The sequence below is a fragment of the Gymnoscopelus braueri genome (assembly GCF_963280865.1).
Source record: "Gymnoscopelus braueri genome assembly, chromosome: 19".
NCBI classification, from domain to species: Eukaryota; Metazoa; Chordata; class Actinopteri; order Myctophiformes; family Myctophidae; genus Gymnoscopelus; species Gymnoscopelus braueri.
The window spans coordinates 19006824-19034525 of record NC_137621.1 but is presented as its reverse complement, the minus strand read 5'-3'; the positions used below and the strand labels follow the sequence as shown (position 1 = coordinate 19034525).

Genomic DNA, 27702 nt, shown 5'->3' with positions numbered 1-27702 from the left:
TTAATTTTTTATTAGAAAAAAAAGAGCCTGTACAATACACATAGTATAATTTTCATTCTTGTATATAATACTATTTAAGTCGTAAAATGTAAATATTATTATCTTATTGAGACAGCTCTAAATAAATTCAATAAATACAGGTAGAGTGAGCCAAACAGGCCCTGCCAATATTTATATTCACAGAATACAGTCTGCAGATCAGGTTGGGGAGGGCGGTTGGCTGGGTGGGGTAGTCAGCTCTGTGAGGCCGACGGGGAGGGGGAGGGGGAGGGGGGGGGGCGTGCGAGGGGCAGGACTGGGCACGGCAAGGTGCTCGAGAAAGTACAGGATGCTTTCTACTCTTTCACTTAGCAAGATCCATACATGCTCTGTTTTCCCGTCTCCTGCAGGGAAGTGAGAGAGACAGAGATGCATAAAAAAAAAACAGTCCCCCCCACCATCTTCCCTGCACAAACACTCAGTTCAACATTCCTGTCTTCCTGGCCTGGAGGACTCGATGTTCATGAGGAATAGGCACCCATCTGCACTTCCCCGATGGATGGTGGACAAACGTGCGAGGAAGGGACATCGAACAGGGTTTACAGGCTTGACGGCCGACCCGGGCGAGAGCTTCATGCCAGGGGTATGGAGACTGCGCCGTTGGCTCGGCTGCGGCTGCGGGTATGGACGCTGGACTCTGTCAGCTCCTCACCGTGCTCCTCAGACTTCTTGTCGGCGATGGTGGCCAGGAAACGCAGTGTGACCGAGTCCCACTCCTCCGGCAGCAGGAGGAGCAGGAAGCCCAGGCAGATGATGCAAGTGGCCGTGAGACGCACCACGCTGAAGATCACCTCATGTTTCAACACGTCTACAGCTGTGGTGGTGGGGATAGGAGGAGTGGAAGAGAGAGAGCGGCAAAGGAAGGGAAGAAGAGGACAAAGATAGAGTAGAAAACCCACGACAGGGAGAGTGAGTGGAGGGTGGGACGGTGGGATAAAAAACAAAAACAAATTGAGATTAATTACAAAGTAATTAAAGTAAGCCAAACCACAGGACTGTAGGAGCTGTAGGAGGATGAACATAGCTTAGCGGTGCGGCTTACAACCAGCACAAATGGGCCACTCTGTCCTCTGTGTCTCTGTGGTTAGAAAAGCACGTAACCCACTGACCTTCATACAGTCCATCGTGGTTAAGGAAAAGAACCCATCTGTAGGCATTTAGTGTCGCCTTAGCAACCTGATCCTCCCTCGGTGAGGGGATAGTTGCAGCGTCGGTGGAGGCACATCGATGATTGGGTTTCCGGGGGCGTGAGAGCCAGACTTGCTGTGTAATCTTTTTGCTACAGTGGCCAGAAATGCTGACCGCTCAATAACAATGCCATTGCAGGCACGCTCTGTTCAAAGTGGCCGTTTTACTCCCATATATACTGTAAAAAGTGTTAATTTAACACTGAGAGGCCTATACAATCTTACAAACATAAACAGTTAGGTAGCCCCACCACCAAAGTTTGTGTTTTATTGTGATTGACTCAGCTCTTGATAGAAGGACTGGCAGAACTATTTAAGAATGTACAGTATGTGAATATAAAGGTAATTCATATTTTCAAAGCCATCTTGGATTGGGCCTTTAACGTCATGAATTGCTTTGTTTTCTTTGTGAAAGGGATAATAAATTAACCCAAAAAAAGGGGAACATCTGCACTCACAAAGTAAGTTTAAATGCTTCCTTTTAATGTATAGCAGCAGTCAAACAAACAAACTCTCCTATGCATTAAAAGAAGCATTTAAACATATTCAGAGATTACGGATGTTCCATTTATTGATAATGCATGTTTAAGAATCTGCTCCTCTCATTAATCCAAGTCTTGTGAGTTAAGCGTGCCAGTCCGGCGGCCATAGATGCATGGGTAGAGAGGCTATCTGTGAATTGGAAGGTCACCGGTTCGACCCTCAGCTCACCCAGTATATGTGTCAAAGTGTCCATGAGCAAGACACTTATGTCCCTAACAGCTCCCCCCTATGGCTCATCTGAGCCATCTGAGCAGGCATCTGCTGGTCAAAGCAATACAAGTGAAGTAATTCCCCCTGCCCTGGTGACCTGCAAATACTTCCTTTCATTTCCTTACATAACAAAGTGAATGTACCTGCATTGCCTGGCACACTGAGCAGTGTTCCTATGGAGATGAGGATGGGGTAGGTCAGCACAACACCGACATTCACCAGGACGTTGAACACTGGAAACCATGTGAAAAGGGTTCAATTTAGTAATGTATTCAAGGGAATCAATTTTATAACTGCTTGTGAAAGTGGATAGGTGACAGACATGCACAATCATTAAATGATTGTGCACTTTATTGGTGTGCGTGTGCCTCATGTGCGTGTGCGTGTGTGTGTACTCACCCAGCCATAGTCCAGCCAGTCCACAGAGATACCCCCAGGGAAGTGAGGAAAGTGAACCCCAGTGCTCTACTTTGGTAAAGTAGAGGACGAGGGGCACACAGGAGATGAAAATAAGATTGAAGAAGCCCATCGTGGAAAGGAAGTGAGCCACCTCGCCCAAGTTGGCACTGCCAAGGAACATCTTAAACAGCACCTGTAGCACAGTGAAGGAAACAATATTAAATTCCTGCTGATCGTTCTCATGCAGGCATTTTTGGGTTATTGTGCTGCATTGTTTGGCCTGAAGTCAATCTGGTGTCTTTCTGAGTAACCTAATCCAGTATTACTAAAACTGCGGCACTACAGACTCTGACAGGCTGCTGTAGTGAGGATGCAGTTTGGATAATGCCTGATACTATACGCAAGTGGTTCCAAGTTTCCAGCTAAATGAACGATAGTTACGTAATATTCACCATTATTACATGTACAAGTAAATACAATTAGAGAATGTACAAGAATAGCTATTTTGATCAGAGTTTCACTCTTATCTCTATACCTACAGTACATAGACAGAACAAAATAAATTATGGACCATATGACAGACCATATCAGACCAAATCATGTCTATCAATAAAATATTCTGAGATTGGGGTCCCAGAGATAAACATTTTATCAAATGGGGGTCCATGGCCTAGTGCATATCAAATTAGGGGTCCTTGAAAAAAAAAATCCAAGTTATAGGATAACCTTGTAGAGAGCTGAGGTGGATGCAGAGCCGACAGCCAAGGCCACACCAACAAAAGAATCCCCATGGAATCCATCGGCATAAGCCATCATGACAATACCCGTGATGGCCATTATGGCAGCCACAATCTGCAGGCAAAAAATGAACAAATATCAGCGCAATATGAAAAAGACTGAAAAGCCCGAAGTCTGAAAGCCCACTATCGGTCCCTAGAGGTCGTGCTGCTCCAAGTTTCATGGCAACCCACCCTTTAGATTTCAGATTTCATCTGTGTTGGAAGGATCAACCGATCGACAGACATTTCTATCCATAAAGCCCCATCACTAAATACCTATCTCTATACAAGTTAGAATGGATAAAGTTTGCATTGGCGATGGCTTAGTTAGTACTGACCCGAACACCCATGAAACGGTCCTTGAGGACGATCCAAGACAGGAGAAAGACGAAGGCCTTGTGGCAGCAGTAGAGGGCTGAGACGTCAGTGGCGGTCAGCTTCCTCAGGGCCAGCAGATACAGGTAGTTAGTCAGGGTCCACAGGATAGAGAAGGGTGCTGTCCTCTTCAGGAAAAGCTTCAGTGTCATCCCATCCTCCCCAAAGAGTTTGCTACACTCCCTGTTAGAGAAGGGAAAAGGAAGTATGCAACTAGTTCTGTTAGTTAGTTCAGGATTATAATCCCCCCCCCCCTTCTTATGGGGCAGTACTTCAGAGAAACTGCTGAACATAAGCATTATGAACCTACTGTTTCCCCTCATTGCAGTCAATATCTCCACGTACAGGCCTAACTGTAAATGTCAATTAAAGGAGAGATTCCAATTTTGTCTCACTAATGCCGTAAACTGTGTTTACGATCAGTCTGCTTGCCCACAGAGGCTATTATTAACAATGCTGGCACACAGTTTATTTATCCCTTAAAACTACAAAGGATTAGCCAGGTCTAAGAAGGCAGATATTCAGCCATCGGGACATAAACAACCTCCACCTCCTCACTGGCATTGCCCCTGCTGAGACGGGAAGTTGCCAGCTGAGTAGAGTTGACAAAGTCTGTCAGTGATGCATGCCATCTCCTCCATGGACGTCAACCCCCGGGTCCAACGACTGAAGTCAAGAAGAAGCCATGTCAAGCCCCTGACAACATCTCAGGAAGAAACCAGACTCCAGCTATGAACAAAAAAGCTTGATAATGACCTCCCTCCTATTGACATGGGAGTCCCCCCTTCTGAAGATCTCCCTCCTGGCTCAGAAGCACCATATGTCCAGTGGAAGACACTCAACCTCAGTCCAAAACCATACCTAAATATACTAACGGTGAGTAACCATCTAAAAATGTATTAAACCACACCAAACCCATGCCTAAACTTAATAATTCAGTGCCTAACCTGATGATGCTGCAAGTAGACCTTGCAGTAAGGTATTAAATCATCGTCAAAATCACTCAATTATTACAGCCAAACCGTATTGTGTATAGTAGGTTTTGACGAATGTAGCTGAAGATTAGATTATCTCACAACCTCTAATGTAGTGGTTGTCAAAGTGGTATCTTGGGACCCCCAGGGGTCCTTGGGGGGGGGTTCCAGGGGGTCCCCAGCTAAATTGTCGACAGTTGGGAACTTGAAGTCACTGCTGTTACATCAACTAGAAAAGTCAGATACGGTACCACTGTCTAGTCTTTCACATCCCCCACTCCAAACACACTAACACAGCATTGATGGTACTGTATGCAAGGAAACAACCGAGACTCGGCGAAGGGTACGACCGAAGAGGTTCTCAGCCCTAAGAGACTCTAAGATACTCTTCCAAGAGCTATCCAGGAGTAGATGATAGACTTCTCAGACGCCACTCCACCCTGCAAAGTGCTCAGGCGGTCTCACAGCCCTGAAAACAAACACTGTGAGCCCTATAACTCTTATAGGGGTCCGTGGCCTAAAGTATAACAAACTGGGTCTCCTTGAAATTATAAAGTTTGAGAACCACTGCTTTCATGTCCTCACTCATCCTCTCATGTCCTATAATGTCATCTAATATACATCCTCTCATGGCGTCTAATATCTCCAGTGTCCTCTAATATATTGTAATATCTTTCATGTCCTATCGTGTCCTCTAACGTCCTCTCATGGCGTCTAATATCTCTCATGTGCTCTAGTCTAACATATTCTACTATCCTACAATGTCTTCTAATATCCTCTGATGTCCTCTAACATCTTCTAATGTCCTCTCATGTTCTCTAAAGTCTGTACGTTATATTAATCTTAGACAGTTTGTTTTGATTATATGAAGATAATTGCATCCAGTGTGTCCCTAATTTTGTGGCCGTCTTAAAAAAAGGCGGCCATATTGTATTTTCATAAGCAGCCTAAAGGTGATGCAAAATGTCATGCTTGTGTAGCAGTAGTAGCTCAGAGCCTCTGCCTGATGACCAAAACCCTAATATCTCCCCCATTCATGGGAAAATTCCCCTTTAAGCTAGTGGTTAAGATAGCTTTCCACGCAGGAGACCCGAGTTCGATTCCCGGGCTTTGAAAATTGTGTATCCATCTGAACGATTTAGCACTTTGCTGCCCCACCAAAACTCTTCCGAAACCACAAGGGTCTGAGAATGATCACATGACTGCCAGGGTCTGCTCAACACATGATTGTATCAGATCAGATTATGTGTGGCGGAAAGCCTCGTATATCCAAAACGGTTACTTTTCAGGAAAAAGGAACCTGTGTTCCAATGGATCCAGTGTAGTTATTATTTAGTCACAAGCTCTTGTTAATACTTTCCATATGTTAAATATTTATAAAACAAGACAGACTTAACCACTTTTACTTTCTCTTGAAAATAGCTTACATACTTTTGTGCGACACTGTAGGGCATTAAATTACAAAAAAACATAAAAAGTTGAATTATGGAGATACAAGGTTTCTGCCCAACGTTATGTTACTCACCTAAACTTTTGGATGGGGGTCTGCTTGTCCCCTGTGGTGACCACGTGTCCAGAGTAGTAGATGGGAAAGAAGAGGATATTCCAGTTGCTGCTGAACCAGGAGATGAAGAAGGGACAGGAGAAGGACTGGAAGGTCAGCTTTACCACCTGAGTGGTGCCCACCCAGGACGAGCTGACACACAGCACCAACAGGAGCCCCCCAAGGACCTTCAGGACCGTGTGGGCGCATGTCTGGTAGGACGAACTCTCTCCGCTGGCCTCACTGCCCGGAGTCTCTGCATTAGACTCAGATCCCTCCTCTCCTGGTTGGGTGATAAGAACATGAAATAAAATGTTATATTCCCACTTGCAGGCTTCTGTAAATGCTGTCTGCTCTAGCCGGTCTATCACATATCTGTTGATATGTGATAAATCAACGTGAACGTTATAACTTGGTGTCTGATTTCTGGATCTCGACTTGTAAACAAGTTACAATGAAAGAGTAATTTTCGTGCTTTTCCAATGTTTTACCGTCTGCACAGAAATTAGGCAATTTCTTTTTAAAGTGGCTACCAATGGTATTGGTTACGGGCAGCCATGACGAAAGAAAGAGAACTAGTCCATTTTTACTTACCACGGTTCAGCAGATTAGTTTTTTTTATGTCACTTGTCACTGGAAGTGATGAGAAAATAATGATTCAAGTGGGTTTTATCACCCCACATTATATGAATAGTCAGTGTACTCAAGGCTAGATGTTGTAGGATGTAACATATTCTGTGATCCCCTTCCTCGGGTGCAGTAGGTAAGCATGTATTGATCCACTGTCCTTAGTGAGCACTCCCGCAGTTTGCATTACCTGCTGTAAAGGCACTAACACAAAAGGCAAGACTTTGCTAAAATGCATTGGCTTAGCATGGTGGATGCCTGTGTCATAAATAGCACCATAAGCATCATAATACAGCGTAGCATGAACACCCATTACGTTCAGATGTGCCCAGAAACCTGACACTCTGAAAGCAGGAGTCAGCCTGACCACATGACATTCCACAAGAAAGACGCAACAACCTTGTCGCTTGTAGAAGCCTCTATTTGGACCATTATCACCGTACTGCAGTGACTACATTAACTCTGGGACATTGTGATATAAATAAATCAAGGTTTATATGCTAAACCAACTAGGCCAACTTTATTTCTAGAAAGATAGGCAGATAGCATGTCAGTCAGTCAGACAGACAGACAGCCAGATGAATAAATAGACCCATATATTCAGACAAGTAGAAAGATAGGTGGGTAGAAACTACAATGATTATAGAATATACTGTATAGTGCTGTGTCCTCAGTTGTGAATGTGCTTGCACTCTTTTGCGCACTGTTGGGAGCATGGTCAATGCCACATACATCCAACTGACAAAAGAAAAGCTGCTAAGGACACACACGCACGCACGCATGCACGCACGCACACACGCATCACTCACTCACTCACACACACACACACACACACACACTCATTTACTCACTCATTCACTCACTCACTCACTCACACACACACACACACACCCACACAAGACTTGCACGCGCACGCGCAACAGTATGAGCGTGTTTCTTGGTTGATGTGAGGCCGTTTCCGGACAGGGAGAGAGAGCCCAGATCCGTTGTACACTGTAGCTCTCAACAGTCCGATCAATTTACACTAGGACAGGAATAAAAGATGACATGTGCTTGGTGTTTGCTGCTCGTGCCCTCTTCGCTGGCTCAGCACAAGAAGCTCTGCCATTTCCACTACAGACAGTGCAGAAATGTCTCTACTGCAGGGCTTCTCATGGGTGCACATTATTACCCTTATAGCTCTTTGTTCAATGCAAACAGCCATTAGCAGGGGTTCAAATAGGAGCAGCAACATAGGGTTCGTGTAATATATTGAATAAAAATTGATCGCTCCTCTGTGTATTAAGTCTTCCGTCAAAGGCAAAAAGAACAACCAGCCAAAATGTAATACTTTTCACATTATTAAAGTCATACATCAAACGAAGTACAACGTTTTAGCATGACGTCTTCAGCAGATTCGAGCAGACTTGTAGAAGTTTTAATGGTGTGGTGCCTACCACAATGTTTAAGTTTTGCACCATGTCCTTTGAAAAGAGATATGGAGGCTGTCGTGCTCTGTTAAGTGAGATCCACGCAAAGCTGACAAATTGTGATTTTTCACTTTCTTGGCCACATTTGGCTTAAGCCTATGGAAAGCATGAGCTAATTTCTGTCGTTCTTTAAAAGAGCACTAAAGGTGATGAATGAACCTTGTAACCCATGTTACTATTGGATTAATAGTGGTGAATGTAATAGAAAAGGGAACAGGCCTTGAATATGCACAGTGCCCACACACTACAATGATGAATGTCCAGTCCCCAGAGTAAAGTCTGGTGTTAATTTAACTTCTGCATAGTTCAATGCATCAGAGACTTGCCAATGTTACCAAAGGAATTAAAAGTGTGCAGTTCTGCTTGCAGTCATATTGATTAATTTTAAGCGATTCACACAAGCTCAGTCAAAAAGGTTTCAATTGACATGGTTAAATTTACACTCCAGATTTGACTGTGCATTCTAGAACGTAGAATTTATCAGTGACACTGACATCAAATGTACACACATGGTCTGGTGTTATGCACACCAACAGGGCAAATATTCTTATGATGACAAAATGACTATATGGCATTTAGTCTGTTGCAAATTAGAGCATACGTTGAGTCTAAGATTCGGAAAAGACAGACAGATTTGTGTTATTAACAGGTAGAGAACATAATAGGCCAGTTACTGTATATTTCCTACCCTGACCAGAAGATGTAATGTATACTCTCTCTCAAATTCTGTATAGTTCAAAGCATTAGAGAATGATGACAATTTGATACATCAAAGGTGTGCAGCACTGCTGTATTTACTCACTGTATTTACTCAGTTATAAAAGGTTTCATTTTACAGCATCTCATTTGGGAGCAGGTTCTCAGTAAGAGGCGAAAGCAAAACATTGAAGACTAATCTATAGACTCAACCAAGACTCATCTAGGGATTTGGTTTAATCAGATTGTGTCTTATAAAGGATTCTTAATCAAGCTTATGAGCCCAGTGGCTCCTTACTCGAAAACAGTTCTCAGAGATAACAGATTACTTAATTTTTTTTCTCTTATTTTGTTCCCATTTCTCCTTGCCCACAACAATCGCTGATTTCTCTGTCCTATGAACTGTCCATTGCTAACATGAAAACATATGAAAACTGAACTATGCCCCTTCCTTTTAATGGCTACTGTATACATATTTGAAGTCTCATAACAGCCAACATTATTGCAGAGATGCTGACTAATAGTGCTGCTAAGAAAAAGGTCTCTGACAGTCTGGTGCTGCAGAGGAACTGTGAATAAACTCTGCATTGCACTTTGTTCAAGATGAATGGGAGTCAGGCTACTTGACTAGAAAACCACTCAAATTAAACAGTTGTGTCACTCGCATGACATTTAGTTACTTAAATGTGATTGTGAAGATCATTAAGAATGTGTGAACGCTCACATAGTGCTCCAAATTCAATCACCCATCCATACTTTTTTGGCTCATATTATCAGCAAAGCTACGGTACAACTATTATGACAGGTAGAGTCCATACTGTGTAAAGTAAAATATCCAAATAGTTCCTCACATAAAGCAGATGTAAAATACTCAAAAAGTAAGTAAGCTAGTGGGTAAGTGACAGTGAGTAAAGTCGTTTTTCTAGTTAATTACATTGCAAATCGAGAATCTAAAATCATGGTACTGATAGTGTATGAGGTTTCTTTAAGTACACTGAGAGAGTGTTTATTTAACTCTGAGAGTGTACAAATGGAACCAAATGGACCCATCTATTTGGACCCATCCACACAACCATTGTAATAGGGGCTGGCTTTGATAGTCCCTTCGCCCACCATGCTTCAAAGATGAGCAGTGATTAACAAAATATATTTTAAAATATTGACATTATCTCTAATCTATACAGTCATAACTTGTGTGACATTAATGCATTAAAGTTAATGAAATAACTGCAGATTCTATGCAGGAGTTTCTTCAATATATACTGTAGTATACGCCATACTATTGGCACACTCTCATTAAGAGAGGCACCATGACGCAGTACTCTGCTGGAACCTCATATTTCAATCCATTCAGTGTTTTATACCTGCCACAGAGGCAGCCCCCTGGCGACATTGATGGATAGATCTGTGCTGCATCCAACATGGACGACACATTGAGCCTGTATACATGCCAGAAGCGGCATCATCTCCTTACCCAAATTAGGTGAGTGGAGGTGGTACAGCTCGGTATCTTAAAAGGAAGATTAGGGGAATCTTTCTATAATCCCAGGTACAATCATCTACTCTAGGTTAATGGAAGCTCTGAATTTCAAGTCTTAACCACTTAAACCCTATAGACTTAGTTGACCAGGGTCCACTCCTGTTTTCCCTCTACACCAAATCTCTTCGGTGAAAATAGTCGATCTACAAGCTCACAACGCGTCACAACACGTTGCAATGCAGCGCAATGTGTAGCGATGAGGCGTGTTGCGAGCTTGTAGATCTATTTTCACCAAATGTTCGCCCCAGTCGGGTGGGGGCCACTCAAAATAGCCAAACAGCATTGGCCACGCCTCCAGGTCTTAAGTTAAGTTATAAGACTTGGTACTTAACACGCGCAAAATAAGGCCCTTAATGTTTTGTGTAAAGCACTTTGAATTGCCTTGTTGGAATGTGCTACTCAAATAAAGTTAGAAGAAAAAGTCCTTTTGCACACCTACGGAGACAGACAGGCGCGTCAGAGTAATGAACTTGAAGAGCAAAAAAAGGGAGTCCCACACACTGTCTTCACTTCATCATGTTGCCTGATGAAGGTCCGAGTGACCGAAACGTCACTAATACATTCTTGTAAGTGAAGACAGTGTGCGGGACTCAAATAAAGTTGCCTTGCCTATAGAACTCCTGCCATCATCGTCACATAAAACAGGACGGCAGAAATGAACAGATGTGAAAGCAGCTGACAGGGGCCTATTTAGTTTGTTTCTTACGTTGACATCAGTGGTGTGTACCGCAAAGGGGTAACTAAAAACAACCAAGCTAGTGTTACTACAGGTCCTATTCAATATCTTAACATCCGTTAACAAGGAATCACATAAAATATTAGGCTACTCTATATATGGCGTAATGTTTCAAGAACTATCATTTTAAGAAACACTGCAGTCTCTATAATTGCTGACTGTGAAATTGCCAAGTATTAACAAAGGTCTCAGACTACATTCATCATACAGCAGTGTTGTGTTAATACAAGCTGATCTACAAGCTCACAATGTGTCGCATACGGCAGTTCACACAAAGGTCTCTGACAGTCTGGTGCTGCAGAGGAACTGTAAATAAACTCTGCATTGCACTTTGTTCAAGATGAATGTGAGTCAGGCTAGTTGACTAGAAAATCACTCAAATTAAACAGTTGTGTCACTCACAGGAAATGTGTTATTGAATGGTATTTTAGTTACTTAATATATATTCTACCAGTGCTTTTCAAATGTTACTGCACACCAGTGACCATGGTGTACCCTGAGAAACACTTGATGGAGGAACATGGGTAATGTGGCGCATGATGACAAAATGAACTGGTGATTAATTAATGTGATGCTCTCCAACGTGCCAACGGCCAACCTCCAACCAGAGACATACATATCTACAGAAACACACACACACACACACACACACACACACACACACACACACACACGCTCACACACGCACGCGCATGGTGTCTCGGCCCCTTCCAGTCCCTCCAGTTTACCTTCAGAGATGGGGCAGGTGAGGACCTGGGTGCTGTAGGAGCTGAGAGGAGCCACTCGGGCCGAGTGTTTCTTCATCCTCCAGTAGGGGGCACAAGCCGCAGTCCCTCCCTGGGATTGTGTGTGTGTGTGTGTGTGTGTGTGTGTGTGTGTGTGTGTGTGTGTGTGTGTGTGTGTGTGTGTGTGTGTGTGTGTGTGTGTGTGTGTGTTTTAAGGTGTGTGTGTTTAGGTGTGTGCGTGCTGTCCGTGTGACCGGACCCCTGCAGGCTCAGTTCAGCTCTTCCTGTTGGCTGTGAGCATCCTCAGCCTCCCAACTCCTCCGCTGATTTTGTTTGTTTGTTGTCTGTCACTTTTGCTTGATTATTCACCTTCCTCCCAGATCTCTGTCAACTTCCTCTGCCTTCTTCCCAGCGCTCCGATGCTCACTTTCACTCTCTTTCTGTCTCTCTTTCTGTCTCTCTCTCTCTCTCTCTCTCTCTCTCTCTCTCTCTCTCTCTCTCTCTCTCTGCCTCCCCACCTCCTCCTCCTCCTCCTCGCTGTCTCTCTGGACAGCCGTGACACGGCTCGGTGGAGCTGCGGCTCGGTGGAAGTGCGATGGAGTGGAGACTCTCTCAGTGTTGCCCTGTCATGCAGTGATCCAGCGCCTGCCACCGTCTCCAAGGGAGACTGAGCTTCAAGTGTGTGTGGCACAGCGCAATCACTACCCTCATCTCTTTCTGTCCTGTCCCCCCTCCTCTCTCTCTCTCTCTCTCTCTCTCTCTTTCTCTCTCTCTCTCTCGCTCTCTCTCTCCGTTGTCCCCTCCTCTTCCTTTGCTCCACAAATCAGCAGCTTTGTTTGGAAGGTAACCCAGCAGCCCCCTGGCTAATTATGTTACTTTAGCAGCTGCCCCCTTCTTTTCCTCCTTCCTCTACACCCCCCCCCCCACTGTACCTGGCCACCCCCTTCCCTCTCTCGCTCTCATCCTCCCTCTTCCAATCACTCTCTTGTTCTCTCTTAGTACTGTACTTGGCACATCTCCCACTTAGCTACTCCTTGAGACTCAGATTATCTATGGACCCTTACGGGTCCCTTTTTACACCTAACATTGAGGATTTGCCTGTGTGCACAGGGGTCTCAGGTCCTGTGATTTGTGCCATTGCAGCCATTAACGAAATGAGCAGTGAGATGGTCACACGTCAGACAACACGGCCACATTGTAGACGTGGTCATCAATTGAACCACTTTCAACCTGGCATGTCTATTTTTACGGGTGAACATTTAAAAAAATGTTGACCCCTCACCCCCATTTAACAGTTATTGGCCTGTACAGACTCCTTATAATTACACAAGATAACAATATTGTCCAAAAACTCATTATAATTGAAATTTATGTTTATGCCTATCTCTCCTATTATATGCAGTTCCCTTCGCCTATTCAATTTATCAGAAGTCAGAGCTAAAGGACAGCCACTGGGCACAGGCGCACTTAGTAGGTAGGCAGTCTAGGCACCATAGATGTACCAGCCAACATCCACTCACCACTTTGAAGTTGCAATACATCAGTGCAGTGAACCAGCAACCTCTCGGTCAACGGTCAGCCTCCCTAGTCCCTACATGAAGAACAATCTGCCACCTGCCACACGTGAAAGACAACATAATAACATAACAAACTGCAAACTGCACCTGGTGGCAGGAGAGATGCCAGTTCACCTCTTGGGCACTGCCGAGGAGCTCTTGAGCAAGGCATTGAACCCCTAAACGTGCAGACTTTCACTCCACCATATTTGCATGCCTATACTTTAGCTGCAGTGATGTGCCAATTGGGGAAGCGAATCAACGTCACGCAAGTGTGTTGGAGGTACAAACAAAGGTACTTCTTGTGTGGATTTGGCTACTTTTTGTGGCTCAGGAGCTTGAAAAACAATATTTGGACATCCTGTATACCCGTATGTGTGTCTCAAAGAATAGACACGTTTCCTCAGCCACCCCCCTTGTTTCTGCCCTTGGGTGCCATACAATTTCCTGTTTACTGGTGTTGTTTAACTTAGTAGTTTGTTGGATTTCCGAAAGGCTGAATTTACCCACAGGGATGAATAAAGATTCCATTAATTCCAATAATTATAATGCAAACTCATTTTCTCAAATATAAAATAATTAAATAAATAAAATACATAATATTTAATATATTGTATTTTGGAATACAGATGTAAGATATATACAAGAACTCCTGCATAGATCCCGGACTTCATGTGGCCAGTCTATGATGTCAGTCATCTACAGTATGATGTATCTATGACGTATGGCAAGATTTTACCCTGATCCCACGGCCATTGACATTTCGCGTTGATCGGTCTGCCCTGGACAGACAAACAGACAGACTGACATACCCATTTGTAGACATTTCTTGCAGAGCCATATCGTAAAGATCTACCTTTAAATAGACACATGTAGCCGAGGCCATACCCATCATCACCCTCAGGAGCATTGTAAGCATTGCAGTTTCCATCCAAAGGAATCCTCCTGGCCATGTGATCTCTGTCTGCGGTTTTTGCACTTAAAGATTTAATGGGCTTCACCGTCACTGGGGCCTACTGTATACATCAATGGCATTCTACATGGCTCAGTACTGTTTGTGGTCAGACACACAAGAGACTTTGCACGCTGTAATATTATCTTAATGCAACGCCTTCCCTGCTAATCCTCTCAGCACTGAAATCAATAACAGGCAAGCCAGGCACAACACCGTAACGTGTTGTTTCAAGGACCAAACGCACAAATGTAGGCTTTTTCCCCCCCCTAATCATTTAAAAACTGTGTGTGTCCAGATCCACAAGCTCACATGTCATGTTGCGAGCTTGTAGACTGGCTATTTTCACTATGTGTTATATGACAAAGTAGAGCTTAAGTGGTTAAATACACACGCAACAGCTATAATGTCCCCATTTATCCATTTGGTTAGAGCTTAGTGGTCATGGGATGTGAGCTGTCAGTAGTCTTACAATCATGTATGTGTTCTATCACTTTATAAGTGTCACCCTGAACCACCAACACTCCCACCTCCCACCCCGCCCCTCTCATGTATCTTTACACTGCAATGTGCATCACTCAATTCTGGCACTGATACAAAGAGCATAGCAGATCAGAGCACTGTGTTCATCAATCTGACACAGGGGAGATACAGACAGAGTATGCAGTACCTTGCTTTTGTTTGATTGGTCATAAAAAGTGGAGGAAGTATTGTGGGCTTTCACCCAAACTACATTATGATTATTTATTTGTTTGAATGCTAGAGTCTGCTAGTAGAAATAGGCTATTGGATTACAGAGGAAAGCTTCCACTGCTGAAATATTGCCACAGTGTGTGGTGTGCATTTTTGATTCCCTTTGTCACCGACTCAGTATGACTCAACGACCACACGGCAAATGCATTAAAGTAATGTCCTGTGGAAAGCGCTTGGATCTAACAAGGGTTAAAGTGCTTGTCGTGTGTCAAGTGTGGTACGCATGTAGGCATGGCTCAAACTGATGTTTGATTAGGTGTGTGTGCAAGCAGGGGATGGGTTGGGGGGCCGGGGCTGTAGATCCCCAGAGACGAAGGGCACTAAACTTAAAAATAGCCTTGCTGATGTGTGGAGCCAGGCGGTAGACAGAGAGGAGAGAGAGACAACCGTCCAGTCAGCAGATCCCAGGCCCAGGATACTAATCACTAAGAGGCAGATATAGAACACAGGCATTATCGGAGGCTATATGGTTCAAACTGAAGGACTAGATCAATGGCTGGTACATTGCAGCAGGCACACTGGAGATATGAGCAGCATGGAGACAGATCTCATAAAGATGATATGATGGTTGTATATTCTATCATTACACATATATATATGTGTGTGTGTATATATATATATATATATATATATATATATATATATATATATATATATTTACAATGAATTTATTTCTATATCGCTTTTCCAAACAAGGTTACAAAGTGCTTTACGGAACAAGATAAAAGAGCAGCATAATAACCATACAAGTTAAAACAGCACATAAAATCTATGGGTAACATAATTAAAATGAAAATAACTGAGAAGAAAAAAAAACGTTTAAATCGTCACCTTGCTAAACTGGCCAAAGTAAGTTAAAAAAAAAATATATATATATATATATATATATATATATATGACTATGAACATAAAAATAACACTGTCTGTCATTTATGTAACATAGGAGATTTAAATAGGTTTAAATAGGATTAAACCTGACCTAGGACAAATTACTTACTGATTTACACCATGTTTTTGGTCAACAAAAACACTTAGGCCAAAAAAATGCCTATTTTGGCCTAAGTCACACTGGGGAGATAGGTCATTATAGAGAGGGAACAGCATGATCCTTTTCAATTAGAAGAAAGGCGATTTTACCAGAGGTGGCCAGTGTCATGAGGAGCTGACTTAGGCAAAAATATCATTTTCCTCAAAAAATTACTTAGGCCATTAGTTTAGCAAGGTGACAATATATAACTATACACACACACACACACACACACACACACACACACACACACACACACACACACACACACACACACACACACACACACACACACATTAATAATTTATTTATGTCCACATACAGTAAGCGATACAATACAAGGACACAAATAAAGTGCTGTATAAAAGTACAGTCAGCAAAGTTTGAACAAATACCCCAACGCCCCTCAGGGGTACAAGTAACAGCGTCTTCACCATATTTGGCGGCAACCAATGATAGAAGAGATTGCACAGTATTTTGCAAGCCGTTTAGCTGCTTTTTTTGGCATCCCACGTTGTTAGAAGCCTCTCACAACCAACATGTCCTAGGCTGCCAAAGATAAACACAAGTAGATTGCTCCTATAACCTAGCTCTGTGATGGTATGAAGGAGCGGCTGGTATATAATGACTTTAGTCATAAAAGCTTCGTCTAAGCTAGAGACAAAGGCCTGTTCATGAATGGAAACTGATTTGGAGCCTTCGTACATTACAGTGTGCATATATAGTTCGTAGTAAGGTACACCTACGTCGCACCGCCGATCCGACCAATATGTCTGAGTCAGTGTCGGGGGCTTTACCCTTTTGTGCCCAAATATGGAGATCTCTGTATCTGTCAGTCCCAAAGGCTCTGGTCAGTCTGTGTCCCTTTTTTTTTTGGGGGGGGGGGGGGGGCTTATATGCTTTTATGGATAGGACAGTAGGCTGACAGGAAATGGGGAGAGAGATGGGGAGTGACATGCAGAAAAGGTCGTCGGGATCGGGACTCGAACCGGAAACACGCTGTAAGGCTACATTGAGCCTATAGGTGCCTGGACCGCTACACCAGCGGCTCAGGTACAGTATGCCCATATACGGAGATCCCTGATGTCATATGCCTATATATTGGCATGCCCATATACAGTTACAGTATGGGCAAATTGGTTGGATCGGTGGTTCTGGACAACTGGATATCCATATATGCCTTTATATGGACATATCGGTTGGATCGGGGGTTCTGGGAAACCGCATATCCGAACGACTCGGTGGCAGGCACCACACTCCCTCGAGTCCTTGCCGATGTGAGCAGCAAAAGAGTCGGTCCCATATATGCAGGAGAGGGGCTTCTTATCATCCCTCAGTCTCTTCACCATCCACAGCTTCTCGAACCACCACAAATACCATCTTCACCACCAAGAACCCCTAAATTATACAATGCTTCTGCATCTTAGATCAAGCACCAAATAGTGAAACAGCCCTCCTCTGCACCTCCATAGTAACGGTGATGTTCCTGTATACTGTAGACCAGGCATACTGACGCAGTCGGTCCATTCAGGCCTTTTGTCATTCAGATCAGCCTATTTTTCTCAATCCTGGCTTTGTCTGTATGCATCTGTCTCTTAATCAACACGTCTCTGAGAGAGCCAGGACGAAACTAGAAATACCGCATCATGGTTGTATGCCTCCACCAACAAGTTGCCGTTTACACCCACGTCCAGACTGGCAGACTCGTATAGTATATGCAGAGAAGACTTATCTAATGAACGTACAAATGTTTCGTGTTCACAGTGGCCTTGACCTTTGACCACCAAATTCTAATCAGTCCATCCTTGAGTCCAAGTGGACGTTTGTGCCAGATGAAATCAAATATCCTTAAGGCGTTCCTGAGATACCACGTTCACAAGAATGGTAAGCACATACATGTACATAGTACTTATGCACATATGGATGTATGTATATGTATGGGTACATACATACTGTACATGTACGGATGAGAGAGAGAGAGAGAGAGAGAGAGAGAGAGAGAGAGAGAGAGAGAGAGAGAGAGAGAGAGAGAGAGAGAGAGAGAGAGAGAGAGAGAGAGAGCAGTAGTCATTGTAGTAGTGTCTCAAATGAATTGCTGTTTAAAAGATGTTGCCGGTCACTTGGAATAGGAGGACACCCGGTGGTAAACAAGAAGTATTGCATTCGACGTGCAATACATTTCAGTATTACATTCACTGACCAGACAGGTGGCTCTGCAAATGAAAATAAATGCAGATTCTAAACATTATAATTAATTTCTCAATATATGTTGTACAAAAGACAGACGTAATTTAATCTCCAGAGTCATTCACACAATATTATATAATAATTGGATTCATATTAGCAATAGAAACACAACAAATGCTGTGTACTAGCCTCTTACTGCTTACTCTGAGAGAGCCGACTGGTCATGTAAATTTTTTTCAAGTGCTCTCCATTTTGATTTACACACGGAGCTAGTAATTAGCCTAAGTACATCCAAGTGCACATTTACTGTCTGTCTTTTTATTGGAGTATGGATGGAATGAAGTAAGTATAGATGATTCATTTGTAGACCACATGAGGGCACTATAAGGCAGCTGACAAGGCTATCCACATGAACAGTAGAAAGTATGCTGCATTGGTCATACAAGGCAGTGATTCTCAACCTGTGGGTCGGGACCCCCAGGGGTCCCCACATGAATTTGCGGGGGTCCTCAGGTGACATTGAAGCGACAATTTAAGGACTTTTAAGACCTTTCTAATACCTCAACAAAAAAAACAAGGAAGACAAGAAAAAGACCATTACTGCATCAAAAGTAATCAACAAACTATTCTATAAAAACTGGTCAAACATTGGCCAAATTGTCAAATAATATTAGAAAAGTTAAAAACATATATATATTTTTTGAAAATAGCCGATCTACAAGCTCACAACGCCTTGCAGCGCGAGGCGTTGTGAGCTTGTAAAACTAAAGTTTTACATTCCAAGCGCTTGTCAGGGTGGGGGGGTCCCCAGTTCAAATATGATTATTTTGGGGGTCACGGCCTGAAAAGGTTGAGAACCACTGATATAAGGTAGCACCACTGACAATAGGAAGAGGTGTATTTTTGCATTATGACAATAATCGTCCACAGGGCATTGTGAAAGCTGAAAATACAGAATCCTTACAAACCATGCCATATTGACTCATGAATTACAGAAAGAAAACGGCAAGAAAATTAAAGTACCATTAATAACAGGGTTTAGTTCTGGGGGCCTGTGGGTGCAAGAACTGTCGTTGGCCCCCCCTGCTCATAATAATTTCTGGGGGCAGGGGGTGGTTGTATGGCCAAGTTATATGTATCATGGGGGTTACCGCCTCTGCATCCCGCTGGAATTTCTGCACATGGCATGCTTTGTGCTTTGCATAAATTTCCCATCGCTACCATTTCATCAGTTGGCCAAAATTACTTTCTAATAATGACTTTATAGAACTAAGATTCTACTGACCTTTTAGACTAGATTCTATTTGCCAGACCCAGGGGGTCAGGCCTACATGAGGCTTTGTCGGTCCCTCTTTCGTGCATATATGGACGAAAACGTTTCAACGTTTTCGTCCATATATGGTGCATATATGGTGCTTACATGTCCCTCTTTTTGATTGGCCAAGCTTAGCGTGACGCAGTGCTCTGTCGGCCATTAGGGGTCTGGCAGTACCAGGTCCCCTGGTTCCCTTGTGTATGTAGGCCTAGTGATATATAGTGAAGATAGTGATGGTTAATAATAAGGTATGTCGCAGAATTGCATACTGTATTTTGGTGGGTCCAGTGTCTCCACCCCTGATGTAAGCCCGGGGTCTCTCGCACCGTCCAGTGACTAGTCTACTCCATTCTATCCCGCTGTATTTCAGCATGGCTTGCCTGAACATTCTGCCACTTAATATACATACTGTATGTGTCCAGTGATACAGTACATGCCTGTCAGCAGTCGTGCAAGTCACTGCAAGAAATATTGCACCCATTACTTAGCGGGTGTTTTCATCTATTCCCCAGAGAGCACAAGGCTAACGGTACTCCAGCAGCAGTTCAGGCGAAAGCTCAGATCCTGTTTGATTCTAGGCGTGCTATAAATAGCACTGAGATTGAACAAGCCTGGGAACGGGACAGGACCCAAATGAGCGTGGACATACTGAATATTAAGTCTATATCTATATCTACACCAATACGTTTTCATTTAAAAACTAATTCAAAACAAAATCAATCTCCGTCCACACGGGCATTTTGGAGGGAACTTTTCACCCACTGGTAAGACTGATGTTTTCAGAACAAGCCAACCATATCACATGGTGAATAAACAGCCTACTGGAATTAATTTAAAGCTGTTTCTTTTATCTCACTTTCTCTCTTCAGAGACGCGGCGTGCTGACTCTTCGTGTACTACAGGATGTACGAAATTGAGATTACCGTTTGCTTTCTATGTCCTCAGTAATATGATGAAGTGTGCCTCCATTGTCACATTTCCCCCCTTTTCTCTGTTGTTCTCCTTCTGCGGTGTCAGGGATGAACCACAGGCAGCTTGCTGAGACTGTCATTGCCCCTCTTACATAGCAATTTACCTAGCAGGAAGCTTGCGCACTACAGAGGGTTGGCCTTCTACAAAAATATGCTTCTCGCACACATGATGCACAGCAAATTATTGTAATAGTTTTCTGAGAGATGCTGAGGAAGCATTTGCTATTGTTGCAGTGTGCAGGGCTGCTGTCTACAAGGGCCTGCCTAACTAGGATGCTGTCCCTCCTAATGTTTGTAAATCACCTCCAACAATGCTGTCTCTAGAGCAGGTGATCATTATACAGGAAATATGTGTACCGTGTCCTCTGGTTCCAGGAGAGCTCCCTAGAACTGAAGATCAGTAAGACCAAAGAGCTGTGTTGTGGGCAATGACAGGCACCTGACACCCCACACCCTCTCTCTGGACTGCTCGGGCTGGAGGGGCAGGCGGTGGAACATGTCAAGATCTACCTGGACACTGAAATCAACCACCACCTGTCCCTTCACAAAATGTTTCACCTGAGGAGGCTGAAGGTCATTTTAACTGCAGCATTCTGGTCACACAGTCGTCACATTCAACATTGCATCCTGGTACAACTTCTTCACAGAGAAAAGCAAGAAAAAAAAGTGTCATCAAGTGTGTAACCAAAACCACTCAGACCCAACTCTCAGACTTTTACAGTCACTCAGTAAAAACAAAGGCAGACTCGATTACTAACGCCTGATCACTGACGACGATGAGACAGGTCAAGAACCTGACCGAAGCGCAGAGGGCCAGCGACTTCAAATTGCTCTGAGACAACATCACTGACAAACTCACACGGGATATGCACACCTGCCATGTGGAGAAGAAGGCACAGCAACGACTCTTTCACTTCAGGCAACTGAAGTTTCCTACAGGCCTTCTCCAGAGGCACCAATCAAGAGCATCCTGGTTACATCACTGCCTGCAACAGTATGGGAATTGTACTGCTTTCAAAGCATTGCAGAGAGTTAAATTAACAATCAGGATTTTACTGTGTACCTCTTAACAAAAGGCCATCAAAATGTTCACTTTAATTTTAAGGTGCAATAGTTAGACCACGGTATGTATTACACCAAAAAGTAGTCCACAGTCCGCCTCACAGGCATATTTTAATTCAATACAGATGGCAAGTATAGCAATAATAACAAATTGGCAACAGATTCTTACTAAATATATAATTACCCCATAGGCTTGGCAGGATACGGCTACTGTTCTATTTATGCGTCTCTTTGTGTTATTCCACTGAGCCCTTTATGGAAAATGATATGCAACAGCTCAAGGGCCTTGCATTTCTCCACTCCAAAGTTCACGATTGTGTAAACAAAACAAGGCAAACTAATTTATTTGGCACCTTTCAACAGTCAAGAATTGAGCCTCCATACCAATTGCGTTTGGAGAGTAATTTATACGACGGTGTCGCTTGCCTTAAAGAAAATGAAGTTCAAGCTACCGCGTTGCAGTATAAAAAACATAATTAAGCTTTAGCAAGGAAAAATGGGTGAGCTGATCTGTACTCCCGCACAGTGACAAGAGCAATGATGTTTTGAAAGCTGTTGGAGCTGGCTGTGTTGTAATAAATATGAGATGTGCTTTGGATCATCACCTTCTGGCATCTCTGGCATGACACCACTTTGTTGTTGGAATAGAAAATATATGGATGGCATACTTCAGAGAGACTAGCTGTGTCCCACGTGTCAAAAAATGGCTCTCTGCGAGGCTCATACTCACAAATGGCTTTCATAAGATTGCTGCGGGGGTTGTTATCCTCCACACCTGCTCCTTACCGTATATACCTGAAATATCATCAGAGATGACATCCTATTCCTTTATTTCCTACTGCTTATCTTAATACTCTGCATTATCAGTGTTCCAATATAAATGGACAGTAATTTAAGTTAATATACCATTTTTGGTTGCAAATATTGCAACCAAACTAATTTCATATTTGGATATTTATTAATATCACTGCTGGACTATTTAGCAGTTAAACCCTGTTGTACAGCTTAACTCGCCCAAGGCTGAATGATGCAGTTCTTTTGAAACCCTGGAATGAATTTGTTTAACACATTACCTCATATTTGCACTGGGTGGGTGCCACTCTTTAACAAATCAATCCAACAACAAATTAAACTAGACAAGTAGGCAAATATCTCACCAAAAAGAAATCTTTGATTACATTCTGGCTGGAAGTGACACTATTGATAAACAGAGCAAACGAAATGAGAGACAGGTTCATTTCCTTTTCCCCTGGCTTTCTATCTTGCAATCCATCAAGACACTTTCAGCTCATCCAGGAAGCTCAGCTGTAACCGGACAGAATAAGGTCCCATCTGCATCTTTCCATTACCTTTAAGATTCAAAAGAAGCTTGGTGACAGTCGTATATTCAACAGGAGTGATGCGTTGCGCTATAGATGTGGGGATGAATATCTTAGCATCTGAAGTGAGGTTTCTATCCGTTCAAAGTTGTTCATTTGTTTGGACTTTGATATAACAGACTGATGGAGCTTTTGGGGAGTTTTCCTGACAAGTCCAATTCATTTGAGGTGTGTGGTTGTACACCATCTACATCAGTGTGGTGCCCAGGTGTCTATGTGGTGTCTAAGTGGTGCCCGGGGGACCCCAGGGGTCCTTGGGGGTTCCCAGCTAAATAATTGATAGTTAGGAACCAAATGGTCCCTTATGGGTCTGATCTGAGGGTGTACAAATGAAATCAAACGGACACTCACGGGTCCATTTGGTTTCATTTGTAGACTCCGAGCTAAAATGAACAATGCATTTTTTTACAGTGTAGATTGAGGTCCTTGAAATTAAAAAAAGTTTGATAATCACTGATGTACATCACACAAGACTCAGGGAGGCACAAAATAGATCAATGGCTAATTGGGTATCTTTTTGGAGACAGGAGCATGCTAAAACCTCATTACCTTTACAGGGAGACAATATCATGCAGCAATGGATAGACCAATTACATAACACTGGAGCAAGAGCCTTGCTCTGACCATTAAAATACTCTGCATGTTGTGCAAGTCTTATCCTCATGAAATACAGACCTACACAGTAAAATCCCTTATGGATCCATTTTACACTCTCAGAGAGTCAAACAAAGACTCAGGATTTTGCAGTGCATGCCTCATTTGACATGCTTGGATACCAATAGGCCATATATGGTTGATTGCAATGGTTGTTATTTTCCCCTCTCCAAAGTAAAACCACTGTCATACATTTACATGTATTCATTACAAATAAGATGAGATTTTACAGATCATCTCTGAACATCCTTCACAAACAATGCATAAGTATTCTACCCCAAACCCCTTCCAGGCTAAATAGGAAATATTGGCAACCTAATCAAGATGATTTGAGTCTTCTATCAAGCAGGAGAAGCACAGACTTTATCAGTGCTATTAGACTTTATCAGTGAGATGAGAACAGGTTTAGTGGTTGTAGCACATATAGTGAATGATGCTGGCCATGCACAATGAAATGTATTTATTTCTGATCAATGGTACAATATGGTTCACACCTATAGCTCAAACATATAACACAGCTTAAGACATGCATCGGAGGAATGGATGCTTAATGCATTTTGTCATTCAGTAGACTGACTGCATTCAGGGGTGGACAACCATTTTGGGCATGAGTTTAACTTCAAAGGCAAGATCTACCATTTCCATTCACTGAAAACCACCACTGCTTTTACATCTTATTATAGGCAAAAAAAAAACTGACAGAATCAGTCAATAGTTTTCTGACTATAAGGGGATAAAAGCATTATGCATAATCAACAATGCACAAATAATTGATGGGACTTTTAAAATACTGATAGCACCTGGCTATCATTAATACTGGCTACTGCCCTACTGGGTTTTAAAATAAAAAACACAGTTGTTTATTTGACAACAAGTCACCACAGAATAATTTGCAGTTATTCTGCAAAACATTGGGGGGTGTCTGTCCTGCAGAAAGATCTCATGAAATCCAATTTCACATATTTTACTGTCACAAAAAAGTGAGAACCACTCTATAAACCACTTAAACCATATTGGATGGGATCTGCCAGGCCAGGCCCCTTCTTTAAAAATAGCCAATACAAGCTCATTGCCACACTTTGTGAGCTTGTAGATCTGCTATTTTTGCCCAATGTTCTCCCCAGAATAAGAAAATGATCATAGCAAAACAATCCATAATAAGTACATTCATACAATTTTAATATACTAGACAAGTAAAATAGCAAGCAACTAATTGATGGTTAGGTCCAGCTGCAGACAGCTCTTTATGGAGGAGGACTTGAAGTTAACAATGGAGCTATAGTTAATAAGGCACCCATTCCACATAACTGCTGCAGAATATAAAAACTATCCGTCCCCAAACAGTATTTTAACTACTTAAACCCCATATGGTTGAATGGAGTCCCATACTAGTGTATTTTCCGTTTTCTGTTATTGTCAGAAAAGCTTTCGCAGAAAATAGCCGATCTTCGAGCTCTTGTGAGCTTGTCGATCTTCTATTTTTTGCGTAAGCTTTCCCCACAATACGGATGCTGGGGTTTAAGTGGTTAAGACTGCACTATTTGGGGATATTTGGGGGAATAGGCTCATGGGCACAATGTTTTGGTGCCCACATCTATTCCAAGGTGGATGGACATGGCTACTTAGAACTGAAAGCCTTAGTGTGAGAAAACAGACTTGCGTGACTGCGTGTTAATGGAATGGAACACACATCCGTCATGGGCCATGGCAACACATCCATCACAGTGGTGGCCAATATGTTCCTTCCTTCCTGTACGGTGCTTGCTTGCTGGTGTAACGATCGATAGCCGAGCTTTTTTTGGCGGGGCCCATCGTGTATTAGACGCTGTCCGTTGTTATGGAAACAAAATGTTTGAAAATGGTTATTTTCGTGTTGGTGAGTCTGTGATGACTGCACGGGAAATGTCCCCACGTCGTGTCACGTGTGTCATTGGCTTTCAGACAGTGGTGAAATTGTGATCGACTCCCCTCGTGTGCACACACACAAGGGGACTGAGGAGCCCTGGAGGCCGAGTTTACATAACCAGCTTTGGTTACACAGGTGTGTTGGTTTGAATGTGAACCCAAACAAAGACTATCAGGGGATCAGAGCACGCAGGACGGGCGCAGCGCGGTGGAGCTTTGGAATGACCGACCCTGCAGTATTCTTTGAGACACACATCTGGGTTTTTGACCATTAAGCACCTTGTTTGACCCGGACTCCGGGTCAAACAATGTTCCAATCCCAGGTGAGGTGTAGGCCTATTACCTGTTTAGTAGGCTACTAGATAGTCTACTTTGCAAGTGCAGCCACAGCTGAGGAGACGTGAGCATGATTGGACGGTGTGATATGATTGGAAGTTTTTATGTCTGGGTGTTCAAATTGCTTCGCAATCACCAAAAAGCCCACCGGTCGATCTTAACACATGGTTGCCACGCCCACCCCTGCATTAATTAATTGGAAACATCTGCAGTAAACATTCCAGAACGAGGGGGAGGAGTGTTGGGTGTTGACATGTTTGGTCCAGACAAATCTGGACAATCCATTCCAGACCATATCTTTAGATATTGCTTGCACAATAAATGTGTATGTGTAGGGTGTACCTTTGCAATAATTGCATAGCCCAAATTAGGCTATGTCCCTCTCATTCTAGTCTCTCTCTCTCTCTCTCCCTCCCTCTCATTCTAGTCTCTCTCGCTCTCTCCCTCTCTCCCTCTCGTTCTAGTCTCTCTCTCTCTCTCGTTCTAGTCTCTCTCTCTCTCTCTCTCTCTATCACACTCCCTCTCTCTCTCTCTCTCCCTCCCTCTCATTCTAGTCTCTCATCTCTCCCCTCTCTCTCTCTCTCTCTCTCTCTCTTTCTATCTCCCTCTCATTCTAGTCTCTCATCTCTCCCCTCTCTCTCTCTCTCTCTCCCCCCTCTCATTCTAGTCTCTCATCTCTCTCTCTTTCTCTCTCTCTGTCTTGACATGTGTTGCTGCAGAAGTACGCACCACTAACACAATGATGTTAGATAAAAGCCTCCGCAAAAGCTGTTGTTTGTAGTAGTAGTAGTAGTAGTTTTATTTTGGTCATTAAAGGCATATTAATATATGCTTCTGATGTGGTGATTCATATGCTATAGATGTTCCTTCATTTGTTATCAACGCAGGCTATGTGAAAGATAGCCAGATAGGCCTACTGTATCAAATGTTTTTAACCAATATAATCAATCAATCAATATAGTAAAATCCCTAGGCCAACTCTGACAGAGTACAAATGGGACCAAGGGACCCATATTTATTTGGTCCCATTTGAGTATTTTACAATGCACTGTGTCTGTGGCCACGCCACAGCCACACCTGACGAAAGGTGTGTTCATCATACCCTATCTATGTGTAAGGCTACTTTGTTTTACTTACTTTTGTGACTGGTATATCCTGGGTAATAGCCATAGTAGCCGGTAATCCTCAAAATCCGGTCCTCAATATCATGCAGTCCGTTGGCTGTGACTTTGGGGGTGAGGTCCCCTAACAAGAGAGAGGGGCTGTCACTGTCACCGGTCGGCGTCGACTTGCCTGGTAAGTGCGTGATGTTCTTCAGGGGTTCCAGCTGAATGTCTCCACTTCCACTCTCCTCGACACTTTCGGTGCTTATCATTGTTGTAGGTCCAAAAGCGGTCAAAAAACGTTAAACAACAGCGAAATGTGCTGTGTTCAGCAGCATGCGAAGGACGACAGGCGCAGCATTACCAATTAACAGCCAGAGGACAACGTTCACATTCCATCTGATAGCCTACTGACTGGCGCGCCAGGCGAGGTGGGCGAAGTTAGGGGTCGTGTCAGACATTGTACGCTAGAGGGCGTGTCATTACTATCACATGCACAGTAGCTATCTGAATTAGCCCTGAAACATGACTGTCATACCATGACAGTCATGGTGCCGAGAGTCCCTGGTATAGTGGTGTTCGATTTTTTTTTACATCGCCAACCCTCACATGTACATAAACGTTCAGATTTCAAATATAAAGTGCTTACCCCCGAGCCAC

At 43.2% G+C, this 27702-nt stretch overlaps 1 protein-coding gene across 2 annotated transcripts; it reads right to left on the bottom strand.

Moving 5' to 3' along the window:
- Positions 1-519: 519 nt before the first annotated feature.
- Positions 520-27314, bottom strand: slc35f4 (solute carrier family 35 member F4; the record flags this gene model as incomplete). Of its 2 annotated transcripts, none has more annotated exons than XM_080413881.1 (7): positions 520-853; positions 2123-2212; positions 2379-2571; positions 3105-3230; positions 3496-3715; positions 6032-6332; positions 27077-27314. In XM_080413881.1, 7 exons carry the CDS (start codon positions 27312-27314, stop codon positions 612-614), a joined length of 1410 nt encoding a protein of 469 aa, XP_080270007.1. In that variant the 3' UTR covers positions 520-611. The 2 variants fall into 2 exon arrangements, with proteins under 2 accessions (XP_080270007.1, XP_080270008.1); XM_080413882.1 differs by lacking the exon at positions 27077-27314 and adding an exon at positions 11846-11937.
- Between the last annotated feature and the right edge of the window lie 388 nt (positions 27315-27702).